Genomic DNA, 17,094 nt, shown 5'->3' on the forward strand with positions numbered 1-17,094 from the left:
TTTCATTAAAATACTTTCTTAGATCCATAAATATTAACTATAATTATCTCTAGAAACAATAATTAGTCAGAATGGTAACTAGTATATTAAATGTTACATGACTAAATTTTTTGTAATAACATTTTTTCTAAATGGGAATATTTTTCCCATTTAGGGCTGTTTTTGGCAACGCAAATATTACACAAAAACATAAAATTTTAATGGTGTGTGGTAAAACCTATGCTGCAAGAACCCTGATTGTTGGAAAGGTTTTTGTCTTTGTAGTGTTTTGTTTTATTTTTTTTTTACCAATCGAAATGAACGGAGAACTGATAATCCTTCCACGTTGGCCAGGCCAAGTTCTACCAGGCTAAGCGTTACAATAAAACCATCAAAGATATTCCAGCCTTCTTGGAAATAATAATAAGGATCCATGGCAATAATTTTCAGAAACATTTCTGCTGTAAAGATCCCAGTGAAAACCTAAGATCAAAACAAAGTTACTCTAATTCCATCAGATAATGACAAAGTAGAATGACATAATATTTGCTCTTAGAATAAAAATGTTTCTATTAGTAATGATTCTATGACTAGCTTACATGTGCATAGTAAGTTAGAGTTGATGAAAAGTTTTTATATATGTTATTTCACTTAATCCTCAATAAAAACACTATTAAACACATAATGCAGATATTACATAACTATTACTTTACCAATGAGGAAACACCATTCAGATGAGTATAATGACTTGTCCAATATCATTCGACTAGAAAATAGCAAAACTAGGATTTGAGAGCAAATCTATTTTCAGCCAGTGTATTTTCCATTACATCAAACCACATTTTACTCCAGACTTCATATAGCACAGGTACTGACAAGATTCTGCCCATCAACAGTTTTATTTATTTATAAGCTTATCCCTTTTCCCCTCATATCAGAAAGTTAACGTTATACATTTATATCTATAAGATGTGCATTATGATTATCATTATTTGTTATGCAAAAGAAAAAACTTTACTTCCATATATAAATACTAGAGCTCCAAATAATAGAAATACTAAAATTCAGCGTGCTTTACATATTTTGCTTTCCACCATCAAAAACCTTAAACTTCAAAACAAATATCATGGAAATTGCACACATTCCTTTAGAGATTTCTTCTTTCTGCAAATAAAACTTAATACTCCTAAGTTGAGTCAACAAACACTTTAATTATTTACATTTTTAAGAACAGAAGAGAAAAACTTAAGTAGAAAGCTTCACAAAAAATGGCCTTGCTAATCATATAATACATAAAATGTACTGGACATTTTTAATATTTTATGGTTTAATATAGAATAGATGAATTAAACAGTGTGCATCATACCTAGATTCTGGAACAGGAAAAACTGGAGACATTTTTAAGCTGTTAAATTATTGCTTATAATAATGATGACCAAGCAGGATAAAAAGATCTGCAATTTTATTTTAGCTTTCTACAGATAGGGAAACTGTGATAACATCACTTCAAAAAAATATGTGCTTAACCTATAAACTCCTTCTGTACTTCGAAATAGTTTTAAACATCAATATTGACTTTTCAAGTAGTACTATCCACCTGTGTCTACAGCTCTCTTTTTGTTTTTGCTTTGCTCTCAATTTTGGCTAAAAGTAGCATATAATCAGCTAGACATATTTCCCATTTTTTGGGAACCAGAAGGTAGAAACGGTGGTGGAAAAGGTTGCTAGAAGCTATTAAATGTAAATAGTTTCTCAAACAGAAAATTTGAAGACTGAACACATTTACCTTCTAATATGCTTACCAAGTTTCCTACTGTAAGCACATTATTGAAGTGGTCCGTCATGGGATAGTGCTCCATGGCCATGAAAAGAGTATTTAAGACAATACAGATGGTGATGGCCAAGTCAACAAATGGGTCCATCACAACCAGGTTGACAATATGTTTCACTTTTAACCAATATGGCGAACAGTCCCAGATTAAGAATATGTTGGAAAATTTATACCAACAGGGTGGGCATTTCTGCCTGGATTCTTCCAGTTCTAGATTAAAAACAATAAAAATAACCACCAAAAATATATTTACACACGTATTTCTTTCAGATCCACTAGACTTCTTTTCAGTGACCAATACATTTCCACTTACTAGAGTCAGCCTCTCTTGTACTTGAGTTAAAAAAAACTATAGAATTTACTTTTTAGATGCCCCCAAATATTTCTTCAGATATAAATACAGGGCAGAATTAACAAAGAATGGATTTTTCTCTTATGCATTGAATTTCTGGTTCCATACCTGACCTTAAGTAAGTGAATGGTCTTTTAAATGACGTCTTAATACGAACATGGGTTGGGGTGGTATGGTTACCGCGTGTAATCATATGTTAATGTCTAGCTATGATGACATCCTTAGGCTATAATAGAACGAGTAGAGATCAATGTGAGCCAAGAATCATCTTTTAAATTTGTTTTTATTTTGTGAGAATGATCCACTCCTGCCCCCCAATCTTGAGAATTTTTGGATGATATTGGAAGTCCTAAGTTAAGAGGAACAGAAGACAAGCTCACTGTGACTAATGGGATTAGAAACCCCTAACAGAAATGCTTTATTTTTTTTTTTTTTCTTCTTGTCTTTTGAGGGCCGCATCTGTGGCATATGGAGGTTCCCAGGCTAGGGGTCTAATCGGAGCTGTTGCTGCTGGCCTGAGCCAGAGCCACAGCAATGCCAGACCTGAGCCATGTCTAGGACCTATACCACAGCTCACAGCAACGCCAGATCCTTAATCCACTGAGCGAGGCCAGGGATCAAACTCGCAACCTCATGGTTCCTAGTCGGATTCGTTTCCGCTGCACCACGATGGGAACTCCCAGAAATGCTTTATTCTGCGTTTTCAGGGAGTTGCCACACATGGGATAAAGAAAAGAGTTCCAGTATAATGGAGTTTAAGTAACTTTTTTTAAAGCTTCTAGAATATAGGAGTAGGTCTAACAAATAACTCTTAACTAAGACCTATAGTATTCTTTTTAGAACCTGTTTCCAACTCACAAACAGAAATTTGTTTCAAATGCGACAACATAAATTCAGTGAAAATAACTGAAATGGAAATGTAATTTGTTACAAACCTTCCACTGTATTTGTTAAAATGCTGGCTATACTCATTGCTCTTTGCCTTTGAGAAGGATCTTCTAGAAAGTCCATGGAAACATGGAAAGAACTTGACCTTCTCTTTCTCATATCAGTTTCAGTGGTTGTTCCCTGTAAAGACAATGCTAATATATTAAATGATTAATTTGAGTAATGTGATATGCAAACAACCAATGTGACACAGTGAATTTCATGATACACATGCATCATGCACGTTCATATTTAATTGGTGATGGCAGATATTGCTGACTTATTGTGTCATTAACCTGGAGTGTCCAAACTGTTAGCCATTTACACATACAGCAAAAGCTGAGGGTTTTTTTTACCCTCTGATTTCATAATTTTATGATACATAATGTAATTTTCATATAATTGATACATCTCATAAGAGACATATTTCATAATTATCCTTATTTCTGAACTAATGGTAAAAACCAATAACTTGAAAAATCATCTAAATGATAAGACATTTTATTTTGAGAAGGTAGCCCTTTATTTTTAAAGAAGTATAAATAATTATAACACATGTAGCTGCCATCTCATTTTCTGGACACAAGACATAGATGGTCATTGACAACACAAACTGCACGCTAAAAAAAAAAAACAACACACGCTGCATGGACAACAGTTTCATCCAGGGTACCAAAGCAATAAGTCATCTAATTCTGACTTAGTCATGCCTCATCATGCTGATATATTTCTAAGTCTAGTAAGAGGCAGCATGTGTTTAGAAATTCCTCATCTGAGTATACATTCACAAACACATAACATACCTTTGTACACAGACAATTGTTTTATCTGTCTGTATTAATAATTTATTTGTGTTTCTTCATTTTGATTAGCTTTGAGAAGACCTATATCAGCATTTTTTTTTTTAGTAAGACAAATAGGGTACTAGAAAATTTAAGGTAATAATGAAGGTATCTATTTAGGCACAGTGTTCTTAAAAATCTTCTAAGCTAAAGCAGAGTTATATTGAAGAATCTGTTGGAAAGATTTATTATACACCCTTTCCACTTAAACACAGGAATTGCTCATTTACTATTATATCAGGGCCTTAGAGAATGTCTTGCTATCTAAGTTCAGCATGGGTATATAGCAAATCCTCCAACTGGAGGCAATCATTTAGTATTGTGTCTACTTTATCTTTAGCACATTTAATAAGTAAGTGCATTCAGGTGTTATGCAGGAGAGTGGCTTTACGTTTCAGTTGGTTAGTCTATTAAAGATATACAAGATGCAGGTGCATTCACAGCTTGACCAACCAGGAATCATTCTCAATGGGTTCCATTCTGTAGAAACACTGGCTGGTGCAGCAATAATGGGCCAGCCATGCCTGAGCTATTTAAAACTTCCTTACATTGTCATCAGTAGCTGGCTTATCTATTATCACCTCTGGCAGAAGCTGTCCAACAGGCGATGTAGGAACCGAAGGTCCACCAACCAAGGAAACCACACCATTGCAATCCACGGTGCTGTGCATCTTCCCATTGGCAGGAAACACGGCTAACATCCGGGACGACCTGCTGGTCTGACTTAGGTTACTGTTGCGTCGCTCTCCATGCCGTCGGGGCACAAATAGGGAGTCTCTGCGGCTCTCGTTATCCTCAAAGGTGCTGTGCTCATCATCAGCAAAGTCATTCTCTGATCCCACATCCTTTGCTCGCCCTCTGAAGCTGAAAAGGCTTGTTCTGCTATTTCGCCTTGGAGAAAATAAGGAGCCACGGATGCTCAACAGAGACTAAAAGTTTGAAACCAAAAATAAATAAATAAATAAAATCATATTAGTATGGCCATTTGGAATGTGCTTTTAATTTGTAAGATTTAGTTGATGGAGATTTCATTGTTCATAACACAATGTGACTCATTCCTTTTGCTAAACATAACTCATTTTATGTATATTCAGATTAAGTTAAAAATTAGTGTTATATAGGTTTCCGGTCCTTGAGATTAATGACTGGAGAGATAGACTGTAACTTAAAGATATTGAAAACCCAAGTCCCAAACTGACATTTTTCAAGTTCAAAAGCAGACATCTTTAGCACCTTGCTATGGACATTGAAAACACCCAATAAGTATTGGCAACATGACCATAACAAAGGCACATGTGTTTCTCTTGTAGTTTCCTTTAGAGAAATTCCAATAATTTTCACAAATTATTTTAGTCCGTCTTTATAAAATCACTTTAAAATTAATCATTATTTCCATCATATCCATAAAGCACGGTAGTGCAGGAACGTGAAGTTAAGTTTTCTGAAATTCAGAGTGATGTGTTTTTTGATAAAGTAGACCATAACAAATATTTTCAGAAGCATGCATGGTGGTGTATAAAGAAGTTGGGGTTTAAAAAAATGTAAAATAACCAAATAAACATTACTCATCAGTTATCCAAATTTTTATTCCCTGTTAAAAAGGCTGCAAACCAGAAAGACGAAATGTCATTAGTTACAACAAATTCTACCAGAGTTTCGAGTGAGAATCCAGATTAAGGCAGGGCAGTGTTTTCGCAACTACTCCAAGCTGGAGATTTACATGTATGAAAAGTAAAACTGTCTCATAACTTTACGTAGAAAGTTTAAGTTTGCATATAATAAACATAGCAGTCAATTCAGCTGATAAAAATTCCTAAATTGTATATAATTCTCCCTCTCTCTTTAAGGGATCTAATTCCCTGCCACCCCACATCATTTAACTCAGCAGTGCCATACCTGGTGTGGGGAGGAGTACCTCTTTTCATATGTCAACCGATTCCCTTCGATGGAGAAGCGAAACCCTTTCCTCCTGATGCTGTCTTCAGATTCAGATTTATGGAAATCATCATCATCTTTCTCTTCTCCACCAGATTGCTCTTTCTGTTTTCTTTTCTTTCTCCGATTTCTTCTTTCCTTGGCACTCTTGGAACTCAACTTGGAGGTTTCAGATGAGCTGTCTGAGAGCCCACCCGCTGCACTAGGTTCTCTGGAATGCTCTGAGGCAGTTACAGCTGCTGCCTGCTACAGTGAGGAGAAAGGGTTTTAGCGTGCCACTTGAGAAGGCTTCGCCTTAAAAAAAAAAAAGGCTCAAGTATTTACATAGCATTTCAAAAATAATTTAGCTGACTCCAGCTCATCTTACAGAGAAGAAACCCTGCAACCATAAGAGGGAATTTTTTTTCTTTCCACCCAATAAAGGGTTTTCAAGTCATTTGGTTTTCTCTGTGCTAATATTTATTATGTTTGTATTATGCTTTACAGACCATATATTCAAAAGGATCAATCAGATATCAACAAGATAAATTTCACAGTACTTTTGGGATGTGATTTACTCAAAAAATTGGTATTTAATTAGCAATGTTTTTTCTTCCCTAAAGAAAAAAAAACTAAACTGGAACATGAAAGAAAAACTGATGAGATACTTGGGTCATATCCAAACATAGGAGGAATGAGATAAAGAGCTGAGGTTCTCTTTCCATTTATTGAAAGAAGGTTGTTTAATACCCCCCAAATATTATCAAATTTATGGAAGGTGATAAAATCCCTTCCTCACTCCCCCACAATACTCAACCCAGAATACTGGAGAAAGGAGAGTCAATGGTTTCTACTCAGCAAGACAAGACATTCAATTCTCCAAATACCATCCCCAGCTTCTTCAGGCCAGGGCCAGTTCTTATTGGCCACATTGTCATGGAATGAAAAACAGTGCTTTTTGACTACAACTTGTACTAGCACTAGGTTGGCACTTTTTGATTATTATCATTAGTCCAAAAGTGTCCTCAATACAGACTTACTAATAAATTAATATTCCTCAAACAACTTTATTCTATAGCAAAGACATGGAGTTTCAATGCTAAACAGAAAGAGTGAGGAAAGATGGAAGTGACAGGAGGGACATTTATTTCATTGTATGGTGAGTACTGACACCTTATTATAAGAACACAATTCTTAGGTTACTTGATCTCCACAAAATTGATGACTTTCATATGCTTATTTGATATGGTTATATCAGATAATATTATATTATTTGGTCACTTCCTCATTTATATAAGAAAGGTAATTAAGCAACCACATTAAAAGGCAATAGAGTTTTGGTTAAAGTGGTTAAAGAAAGTAATAGACAATATTCCAAGAACCAGATGAATATATATATATATTTTTTTATATATATATATATTTTTTTTGGTCTTTTTGCCATTTTCTTGGGCTGCTCCCACAGCATATGGAGGTTCCCAGGCTAGGGGTCCAATCGGAGCTGTAGCCGCTGGCCTACACCAGAGCCACAGCAACACGGGGTCCTTAACCCACTGAGCGAGGCCAGGGATCAAACCTGCAACCTCATGGTTCCTAGTCGGATACATTAATCACTGAGCCATGATGGGAACTCCTGAATATATTTTTATATAATATCCAATATATTTTTTCCTAACAAAAGATGGTTTCTTAGGATTTTCTTTTAATGCCAGTTTATGCCTTCAGTAAAAGTTTCTCACTTGAGAAGACTCACAAAATCACATTTTTTCCCTTGTTGCCTAAAAATTCTAAAATGATTGAAATAGCCTGAACACATTCTCTTGTGGTCAATACTGTAAAAATGTTAGAATAATTGGAGTTACCACTGTGGAGCAATGAGATTGGCAGCATCTTGGGACCACTGGGACATGGGTTTGATCCCTAGTCCGGCACAGTGGGTTAAGGATCTGGCGTTGTTCCAGCTGAGTCTTAGGTCAAGACTGTGGCTTGGATCTGATCCCTGGCCTGGAAACTCCATATGCCATGGGGCAGCCAAAAATGGAAACAACAACAACAACAACAAAAACCTTAGAATAATTAAGTGATCTATAGATGACCAAAATATAGACATCCTTACTAATTCTCCATGTTCCCACCTTCTCTTAAGTACAAAAAATTACTTATCACTTTCTCTTCAGTATTTCTATAACAATCGAAACAATAAAAAAAGGATTGTACCATGAGACAGAAGATGTTTGACCTGGTGACTTTACCTGAGCTGATTTGGTGAATTTACCTGAGCTGCCTCCTGTTGCTTTTTAAGCTGTTCAAGCATCTGCTGAAATTCAGCCTCTTTCTGTTCAGCCTCTTCCAAGGTGGCCTGATTCTGTTCCTCATAGGCCATGGCCACCACAGCCAGGATCAAATTTATTAGATAGAATGAGCCCAAGAAAATGACCAGCACAAAAAATATCATGTATGTTTTTCCAGCAGCACGTAATGTCTGTAAATAAGAACATCAGCATAATTTTTTCAACATTATTTCATTAACTGACTTAATTCACTAACTGACTTTATTAACAACTTACTGTGTGTGTTACAGGACTCTGGTATAAATAACACTTATGATGGTCACCTTCCCTCTTATTTTGTTGACTGTCACATATTCACATTCTGATCTACAGGAAGGAATTCTTAGATTTACCAGAAATAAAGGAAACTAAAATAAAATACCACGGAGATCTCCATCAAAGAGCTGAGCCTTTGAATAAAGTCAAGGAAGAAGGCAAAGTTATCTTTCTACACCTGCTTATTCATTTTCATCATCTGCCACCTGAAGGGTAATACTTGACAGGTGTAAATGCAGTTGAAGGGAAGATGTGCCTTCTGTTTAGGAGGAGTTGTGTCTGGGTAGGATGGGAAATAGGTTTTGAGCCAAGGGAAAATGAGAGAGCACTGCTATGCCTGGTATCGCTATGCTTATTATGTTATAACCAATAGGATAAAGAAACTCAAACTTTCTGACTTCAAGTCCTACTCTTTCCATTATATTATGGTGTGGTTTGGATTTCATGACTCAACTGGGTTTTTTTTATATACTTTTAGTTAAAGGGGGTATGTGTCTCTTCAGATTCTCACCAGTTGGTAAAGATTTTCCCAGAAGTCTTGAGTCATCAGTCGAAACAGGGACAAAAAAGCCCAACTGAAGGTATCAAAGCTTGTGTAGCCATAATTGGGATTTCTGCCAGCTTTCACACACATGTATCCTTCTGGACATTGGCTGTAAATGGGGCAAAAGAAAGTATTATAAGGAGTCCCACTGTCTTTTTATTCTGGGAGCATACTAAGCTTATAATATTATCTAGTAGGGAAGATCTGCACGTTTAAGGGGTAGAGGTATAATAAATAAGTAACTAATACACTTCCTAACTTTTGATTTAATATAATTTTACTAGCCACTTGATGTCATCGTTAAAATATTGTATAGCATTTATAGTAATATTTTACAAAATTATTTTCTTTTTACTTTTTATTTTTCTTATTATTTTATTTTTTAGGGTCACACCCATGGCATATGGAAGTTCCCAGGCTAGGGTCAAATTGGAGTTATAGCTCCCAGCCTATGCCACAGTCACAGCCATAGCCACGTCAGATCCCATCTGCATCTGCAACCTACACCACTGCTCATGGCAACACCAGATCATTGAGCAAGGTCAGGGAGCGAACCTGTATCCTCATGGATACTAGTCGGGTTCATTACCACTGAAACACAATGGGAACTCCCCAAAAGTATTTTATGTTACTAATTAGTGTGTTAACATATGTCTGGAGTTTCTGTTGTGGCTCAGCAGGTTAAGAACCTGACATAGTGTCTGTGAGGATGTGAGTTCAATCCCTGGCCTTGCTTAGTGGGTTAAGGATCCACTAAGCATTGCTGCAAGCTGTGGCATAGGCCTCAGATACAGTTCTGATTAGCCCCCTAGCCAGGGAACTTCCATAAGCCACGAGTGCGGTCATAAAAAGAAAAAAAGGAAAAAACCATAGACCTAGTTCATTTTACTTCCATGGATGTTCCACAGTCAACTCATAGCTCACATACACTCACTTAGGGGAAACGGTGTTAGAGCTACAGCATTCCTTCCGGTTTTATGAAACATGAAAGCTTGCCTAATATTTCAGTAATACCTCACCTTATAAAATAACCTTAATTATAGTGAATGAGTATGAATAAAGTTAGTTGGCTTACCCTGCATCTGAGCTATTTCCACACAGTAGTGCATCTGGAAAACCCTCCAGAAAATAATGATATCCTGTTTAGGGGAAAAAAAGTCATATGATGAACATTCGCATGACATTGCAAAGTGAAAATAATATCAGGCCCTATGCTTAGGGTTCATTGAATAATTTTCAATACATTATGTAATTTATGCAAGCATCAAGTTTTTCTCCCTCCAAATACTAGCTATAATATTAAGAGGATTGGATCTTTACTTAATAGTACAAAGCATTTTTTTCTTTATGAATGTAAAGAAAACCATAGATTTTCTAACCATAGGTACTAACATAATATTTTAAATGGTATAAAAGATTTCCCACATTCTTCATGAAAAATAAAAATTTAATTCTGTAAAAATAGCTAAGAATGACAGGGATTGGATTTCCCATTGTGGCTCAGTGCTTAACGAATCCAACTAAGAACCATGAGGTTTCAGGTTTGATCCCTGGCCTTGCTCAGTGGATTAAGGATCCGGTGTTGCCATGAGCTATGGTGTAGGTCATAGACGTAGCTCGGATCCTGCGTTGCTGTGGCTGTGGCATAGGCTGGCAGCTACAGCTCCGATTTGACCCCTAACCTGGGAACCTCCATATGCTGTGGGTATGGCCCTAGAAAAGAAAAAAAAAAAAAAAGGATGACAGGGATTTATTTCCTTTCTCAAAATAGCCACATATGGAGTTTCTGCTGTAGCACAATGGGTTAAGGATCCTGCGTTGCTGCAGCTGTGGTGTAGCTTGCAGATGCAGCTCAGATTTGATCCCTGGCCCAGAAACTTTCATATGCTGCACATGCGACCAAAAAAAAGAAAAAAAAAAGCCACATATTTCAAAATAAAGGGATTTTTAACTTTTCTGAATGGTCTTCTGCATTTTTTAATACCTTATAAATGGCAAATAATTAACTATAATTTACATTCCACCAACTTACAGAATATATTATACGCAACTTAGAGTAAAAGATGCATAAAACATGTCAACTCCTAAAACAAATGAAATAAGGAGTAATTTAAAATATTAAAGTTAAATTAATTATTATAGGAGAATATTACATTATCTTAAAGTTTTTTGTCTTTGGTAAATTCCTTAGATTCTTTCAATGTCCTGTTGAAGTGTCACTTCTGCGAATTATTCCTTGATACCTTTCCTCTACTTTCTTCCCACTAAAGATTGGCAGAGTTAAGAACACCTCTCACTGTGCTACCAGTAACATATGTATACTTCCATTATTACTACGTTTACTATCTTATACTATAATTATTTGTTCATAAATACTGTTCCTCCTTGAAAAACTCTAATCATTAATTATTTCCATATTATTAGTGTTTGGGACCTGTTAACCTTTCAGTAAAGTTTATTGAATAATAAGTAAAGGGATGACAAAAAGAGAAATATATGGAATTAAAGAGCTATTTTATGCAAAGGATAATTCTGAATTTTGTAAGAAATATTTACTAGATGCTAAATTTTCTGAGAAATTTATTCTATGCATAGTTATATAAGAGGTACAAAAATGCATAATGGGAAATATTTTCATTTCCAACGTCTTTGCTTCTTTGAACACAGGAAAATTAAGATATAATTTTTAACTTTAACATTTAAACAATGTGTAAGGAATATGATAGTTTCTGCACATGCTTTTGATATCAAGGACTTATAAGTGAAGTTTTATCCATTAAACTCAGTGATCTAAAAGTTTAACCTGAAGAAAATAAAACTTTTAGTCATGTTTATCTTTAATAAATTTAACTTTCTATTACTTTCAAAAACAAAAAATTTTATTTATTTTTGCATTTAGTTTAAAATACTCTTTTATCAACACATGGGAAATACTATTTCCCAATATTATTAGGGAAATGATAAAAAAAAGATTTCTAGAGCTAAAAATAGCCTCAGTTATTCTTGATTCATTTTACTTTGAATGTAAGAAAAATGGAGTCTTTAAATCTTCCCTAGAGTGAAAAATTCCTGACATCCTCATCATCAGTTTCTTGATCTTATATTTAAAAAAAAATAAGATTTCAAGGAGTTGGTGACAGCAGTGGTTTTATAGGCATCATATGAAGTGAATAAGGGACACTCGTGTTTTTTTCTTAAACAAGGCATTTTTCTTAATCCCAGCAATTCACAACTATTTGCAAATTATTTGTTGGCAAGGCCCAAATATCATGGGAGAGTTCATCTGTATCAACCAAGATATTTTTCAGATCTATAACTATAAAAAGACCCCGATTCGTTTTTTTAATACTATTATTACTTTAAGAATTACCAAACCACCAGTAACCTCTATGACTAATCCTATTTATTCCACATAACCAGTCACTAAGGCTTTCTTTCTTTGATTTTTTTTCCCCAAGTATTATTCATCACCTTAAAATAAAATACAGTTATATTTGGAGTTCCCATTGTGGTGCAGCAGAAACAAATCTGACTAGTAACCAAGAGGTTGCGGGTTCAATCCCTGGCCTCTCTCAGCGGGTTAAGGATCCAGTGTTGCTTTGAGATGTGGTGTAGGTCACAGACACAGCTCAGATCCTGCATTGCTGTGGCTCTTGTGTAGTCTGGCAGCTGTAACTCTGATTCAGCCCCTAGCCTGGGAACCTCCATGTGCTGCAGGTGCGGCCCTAAAAAGCAAAAAAAAAAAAAAGATATAGTTATATTTAAGGACCCGCTAGAGTCTAAGTCTTATGTATTTAATATTTTTTCTTTAAAAGGACACTCCCTTTCCCCATGAAACGAGTTCTAACACTCTCACTGCTTTTGAAATACTGTTACTGGCAGATACTAAAATTATACAGTAGAGAGAGAAATTTTTACTTACTTTTATTGCCACTTTAAAAAGAGAAAGGATATTAGGCCAATTCTTTTTTTTAATCCTTCTAGAGTAGACTATTTAAACATTCAACTATTTTACCTATACTCCTGAAATAAAGGAGTTCCTGTCATGACTCAGCAGGTTATGAACCCAACTACTTACTATACATGAGGATGTGGGTTCAATCCCTAGCCTGCTCAGTGGGTTAAGGATCCAGCATTGTAGCAAGCTGCAGCATAGATGGCAGATGAGGCTTGGATCTGGTGTTGCTGTAGCTGTGGCATAAGCCAGCAGCTACAGCTCTAATTCGACCCCTAGCCGGGGAACTTCCATAGGCTGCAGGTGCGGCCCTAAAAAACAAACAAAAAAATCCTCTTGAAACAGATAAACTGATTCCCACAACTTCACAGATTTATGACATTTTTTTTATTTCTCTCTCCTGAAGCTTAATTGACTCATTTCCTTCTAATACCACTTTTAATTCTTATTCTACAAATGTAAGAATAATGTTTATCTTTAGGTCTAACTTGATTTCCATAAAATAACAATAAAAATAGCCTATTAAATTATAAGCACCCTGAAACCATGTGCCAGCATGGTTATTTTCCTAGTATCCTATGCAGTTTCTGGTACATAAAACACATTCTGTAATTAGTGTTTCATGGGTTATATTTGCATAATACTTTGGAGCTTACAAAGGGCTTTCGAATATTTTATGTCATCTCATTGTCTCAATTACCATGAGAAAAAGGTACAGCAAGCCAATATCCTAAGAAAATTTCTTTCTAGCTGAATTTTTTGGGCTCCCATAGGATGATACAATGAAAAATGACATTTAGGAGTCATAATTAGAATAGTTATCAATAAAATAACTAATGTATATGCAAACCATTATAAAGGGATCAAAAGATCATAACCTGTTATGCAATCATTTAAAAAAAATTTCTAATCCTAGATGGAAAGCAGATCAACAATGAAAAAAAATATACATAAGAGTAGTTCTTACTTGAATCTTGAATATACGATTTCCAGTCAAACTCAGTGGAAGTTTCATTTACAAGGGTGCCATTGTAATCCCTAGTTACATTCTTTTCTATACTGTGTTCCTCCAGGGAAGCATTGGTGGGAGGCCATTGCACGCATTTATTCCGCAGGTTGCCCATAAAGAGCTGCAGCCCAATCAGTGCAAACACGCTCAGACAGAACACAGTCAGGATCATGACATCAGAGAGCTTCTTCACAGACTGGATCAGGGCTCCCACGATGGTTTTCAAGCCTAAAAGAAAGAAGGTTATCATAGTGGAACAGAATATGAAAAATTCTACTATTGCTATAGTAGAAATTACATTGTAAATCAGCTATATTTCAATAAAATACATTATTTAAAAAGAAGATTATTACTATGAAGACTTAGGACATCTGAAATAGCAAAAGCATCGTACAATTTTTTTGAAAACATTGATTCCATAAATAAGTCTGAAAATGACTGCAGTGCTAGTGGAAGAGCCAAATTTCATGGAAGGCTGAAGTGCTTATGGAAATAAACTTTGGAAATGTAATGATCCCAACAATGAAATGAAGATCCATATCCTGTTGAGTTAAGAGAAAATAGCTGGAAGTTCATGGTCTACACAAAGCCTACATTAAAGAAAGAGTCTTATATTTCTCCTTTTTGCTTCTACACAAAGCTACATTAAAGAAAGAGTCATATTTCTCCTTTTTGCTAATGAAACTCATCCCATACTTTCATAAAGGGTCGTTGTCAGTTATAACAAATTACTTAAATAAAAATATTTTAAAATTCCTATTTATAAGTATGAAAGTTTGCTATAAAACAGGAGGTATTTGGAGTATAATTGCACTTTAAATAATAAATCCTCCATGCAGGCTCATACTACTCTTTATTATCTTATTCCCTTATCTTTTAAAGCAATATTAAGATTTGTATTATATATAGTCATGATGCCTAAAATGAACAAGAAATTCCAGGTTGGTACATTCAAAACAGGAACAAATCCCTGGTATAACTGATGTGGAGAAAAACCCAGACCATCTCAAAGTGTAGACTATGTAGACTATATATTACAGTGTCTCATGTAAGAAACTGATAAACTCCAAGGTTGATAAAAAATGTGAAAACATAAAAATTAATGTTCAAACAATAAAAATCATTTTCAGAGTTACACTCAATTTTGATTATTATGATTTTGGTGATTTTAATGATTATGACCCCTGATTTTCTGCAATTCTGAGAGTCAAGCAAAGAGACTATTGAAGAAAAAACATGATGGGTGAGCCTCAGTGTTTAACCCTCACCTGGAATGACTGAAATGGTTTTCAGTGCTCGGAGAACTCTGAATGTTCTCAACGCAGAGACATTGCCCAGGTCCACAAACTCTGTCACGTATCTGTAATAGGAGTTCACATACAAACACAATAACAGGATACAAAGAAAGAGCTGTAGGTACAAGGAGCCTTATGCTTTATACTGATCACTTCTTACCTGGGATTACAGAAATAGTTTTCAAAGCTCTCAAGACTCTGAGAGTGCCAAGAGCTGAAAAATTGCCTAGGCTTACAAATTCTGATACATACCTGTAAATTAAATCAGAGTTATTCAAGATGTAAGCAGGACTTAATAATATTTGCTTGGGTCTTTTACAAAGAGTTTCTTGGTGATTCTAAATAACATTCTAAGTAACAGTTTAGAAATTTGTATCTATCAGTATGGTTTTCTGTACTAGCATAATTTAAGACAGTTAACCAGATGTAAACTTCATAAAGGATGTAACTGTGTCAACATTTCAGAAAGCAATACAATCATGTGTAATTTAGGAGAATTAAGTGAAGAGAAAAATTTTGGCTGCAGTTTTAGGGTTTCAGTTTTTGAAAAATACGTGAAGTCATCCAAGAAATATTTAGACAGATTGATTTATTATCTATCTGTATGTGATTAGGATTTCCTAGTGTAACTTAAGTGAAAATTAGGCACATAAGAAACAATATTTTATGGGGGCCCAATAGTTGCTCCTGTTATTACTGCTATTTTATTCTCAAGAAACAGTAGATCCAATACGCCTTCTTTTGAGCTGTGGCCAGAGGGAAAGACGAAGAATTGGCTCATCTTGACTAGATATGGAATTAAGATGAGACAGACAGCATTCTGAGCCCTGAGAATATCAGGGCCATTTCTCCTCTGTCAATACATCCATCTCCTCACACCTGTAAGAGGCCAAGAAAGTCAGCTCCTCAAGGATGAGAGTGATCCTACTGGTCCACATTCCTCCACACTTTAATTTCACCTACTCCTGAGTGACCGTCTATTACTTTTCTGAATCTCTTCTTCCTTGGAAAAATTTATCATCCATCAGGAAAAAACAAAACAAAACTGCAAAAATTGTGCACATGACTAAGTATATCTGGATGGGAGATAAGGAAAAGAAGGTTTACGCTGAGAGCAGAGGGATGAAGAAAATTACAAAGGGAAAGAAGAGTGGAAGAAAAGGAAAGGGATTGGTGAGAACTGGGAAGAGGCGAGAGTGTGTTTATAAGTCTTTAATTATCAATATGCTGATGAAATGATAATTTTATATTAAATACATAATAAGGACCTTATTATTTTTTTAATTAATTTTTTTTTTGTCTTTTTGCTATTTCTTGGGCCGCTCCCGTGGCATATGGAGGTTCCCAGGCTAGGGGTCAAATCAGAGCTGTAGTCTCCGGCCTACGCCAGAGCCACAGCAACGCGGGATCCGAGCAGCGTCTGCAAACTACACCACAGCTCACGGCAACGCCGGATCGTTAACCCACTGAGCAAGGGCAGGGACCAAACCCGCAACCTCATGGTTCCTAGTCGGATTCGTCAACCACTGCGCCACGACCGGAACTCCCTTAATTTTTTTTTTTTTTTTTTGAGGACCTTATTTTTTTCCTATTAGTTTGATTTGTCAGAATGTTTTGATGTTTATTTTTTATTATTCTAGCAAAGAAGCTGGGGAGAGTGCATAATATGGGTAGACTCAATGGAAATTTGTAGGGTTAACAGAATTGCTTGGAGCTATAATTTTAAAAGGACATTTTTTTGGAGTTCCCTGGCGGCTCAGTGGGTTAAGGATCTGGCGTTGTCACTGTTGTGGCTCAAGTCACTGCTGTGGTACAGGTTCAATCCCTGGTCCAGGAAATT

At 35.6% G+C, this 17,094-nt stretch overlaps 1 protein-coding gene across 12 annotated transcripts in view; it reads right to left on the reverse strand.

Annotated features, from left to right (window-relative positions):
• The window catches only part of SCN1A (sodium voltage-gated channel alpha subunit 1), a 166,508-nt gene that overhangs the window by 59,989 nt on the left and 89,425 nt on the right, over positions 1 to 17,094 (reverse strand). For 5 of the 12 annotated variants that reach the window (XR_014829471.1, XM_084999273.1, XM_084999276.1 and 2 more), the window contains exons 6-15: positions 15,228 to 15,319; positions 13,918 to 14,187; positions 10,071 to 10,134; positions 8,963 to 9,104; positions 8,121 to 8,327; positions 5,828 to 6,112; positions 4,513 to 4,860; positions 3,098 to 3,230; positions 1,782 to 2,020; positions 289 to 462 (exon numbers count right to left, since the gene is read on the reverse strand). Coding sequence is in view for 11 of the 12 variants with exons in the window: in XM_084999273.1 (XP_084855399.1) it covers positions 289 to 462; positions 1,782 to 2,020; positions 3,098 to 3,230; positions 4,513 to 4,860; positions 5,828 to 6,112; positions 8,121 to 8,327; positions 8,963 to 9,104; positions 10,071 to 10,134; positions 13,918 to 14,187; positions 15,228 to 15,319 (1,954 nt within the window). In the remaining variant the exon portion in view is untranslated. Of the gene's footprint in view, positions 1 to 288; positions 463 to 1,781; positions 2,021 to 3,097; positions 3,231 to 4,479; positions 4,861 to 5,827; positions 6,113 to 8,120; positions 8,328 to 8,962; positions 9,105 to 10,070; positions 10,135 to 13,917; positions 14,188 to 15,227; positions 15,320 to 17,094 lie in introns of all 12 variants that reach the window. The other 7 variants (XM_084999270.1, XM_084999271.1, XM_084999272.1 and 4 more) reach the window with 2 other exon arrangements.

The sequence above is a fragment of the Sus scrofa genome, chromosome 15, assembly GCF_054392235.1.
Source record: "Sus scrofa isolate SSC_HxYL_T2T_F1_AM1 chromosome 15, Sscrofa_HxYL_maternal_Yorkshire_Landrace_v2.0, whole genome shotgun sequence".
Taxonomy (NCBI): Eukaryota; Metazoa; Chordata; class Mammalia; order Artiodactyla; family Suidae; genus Sus; species Sus scrofa.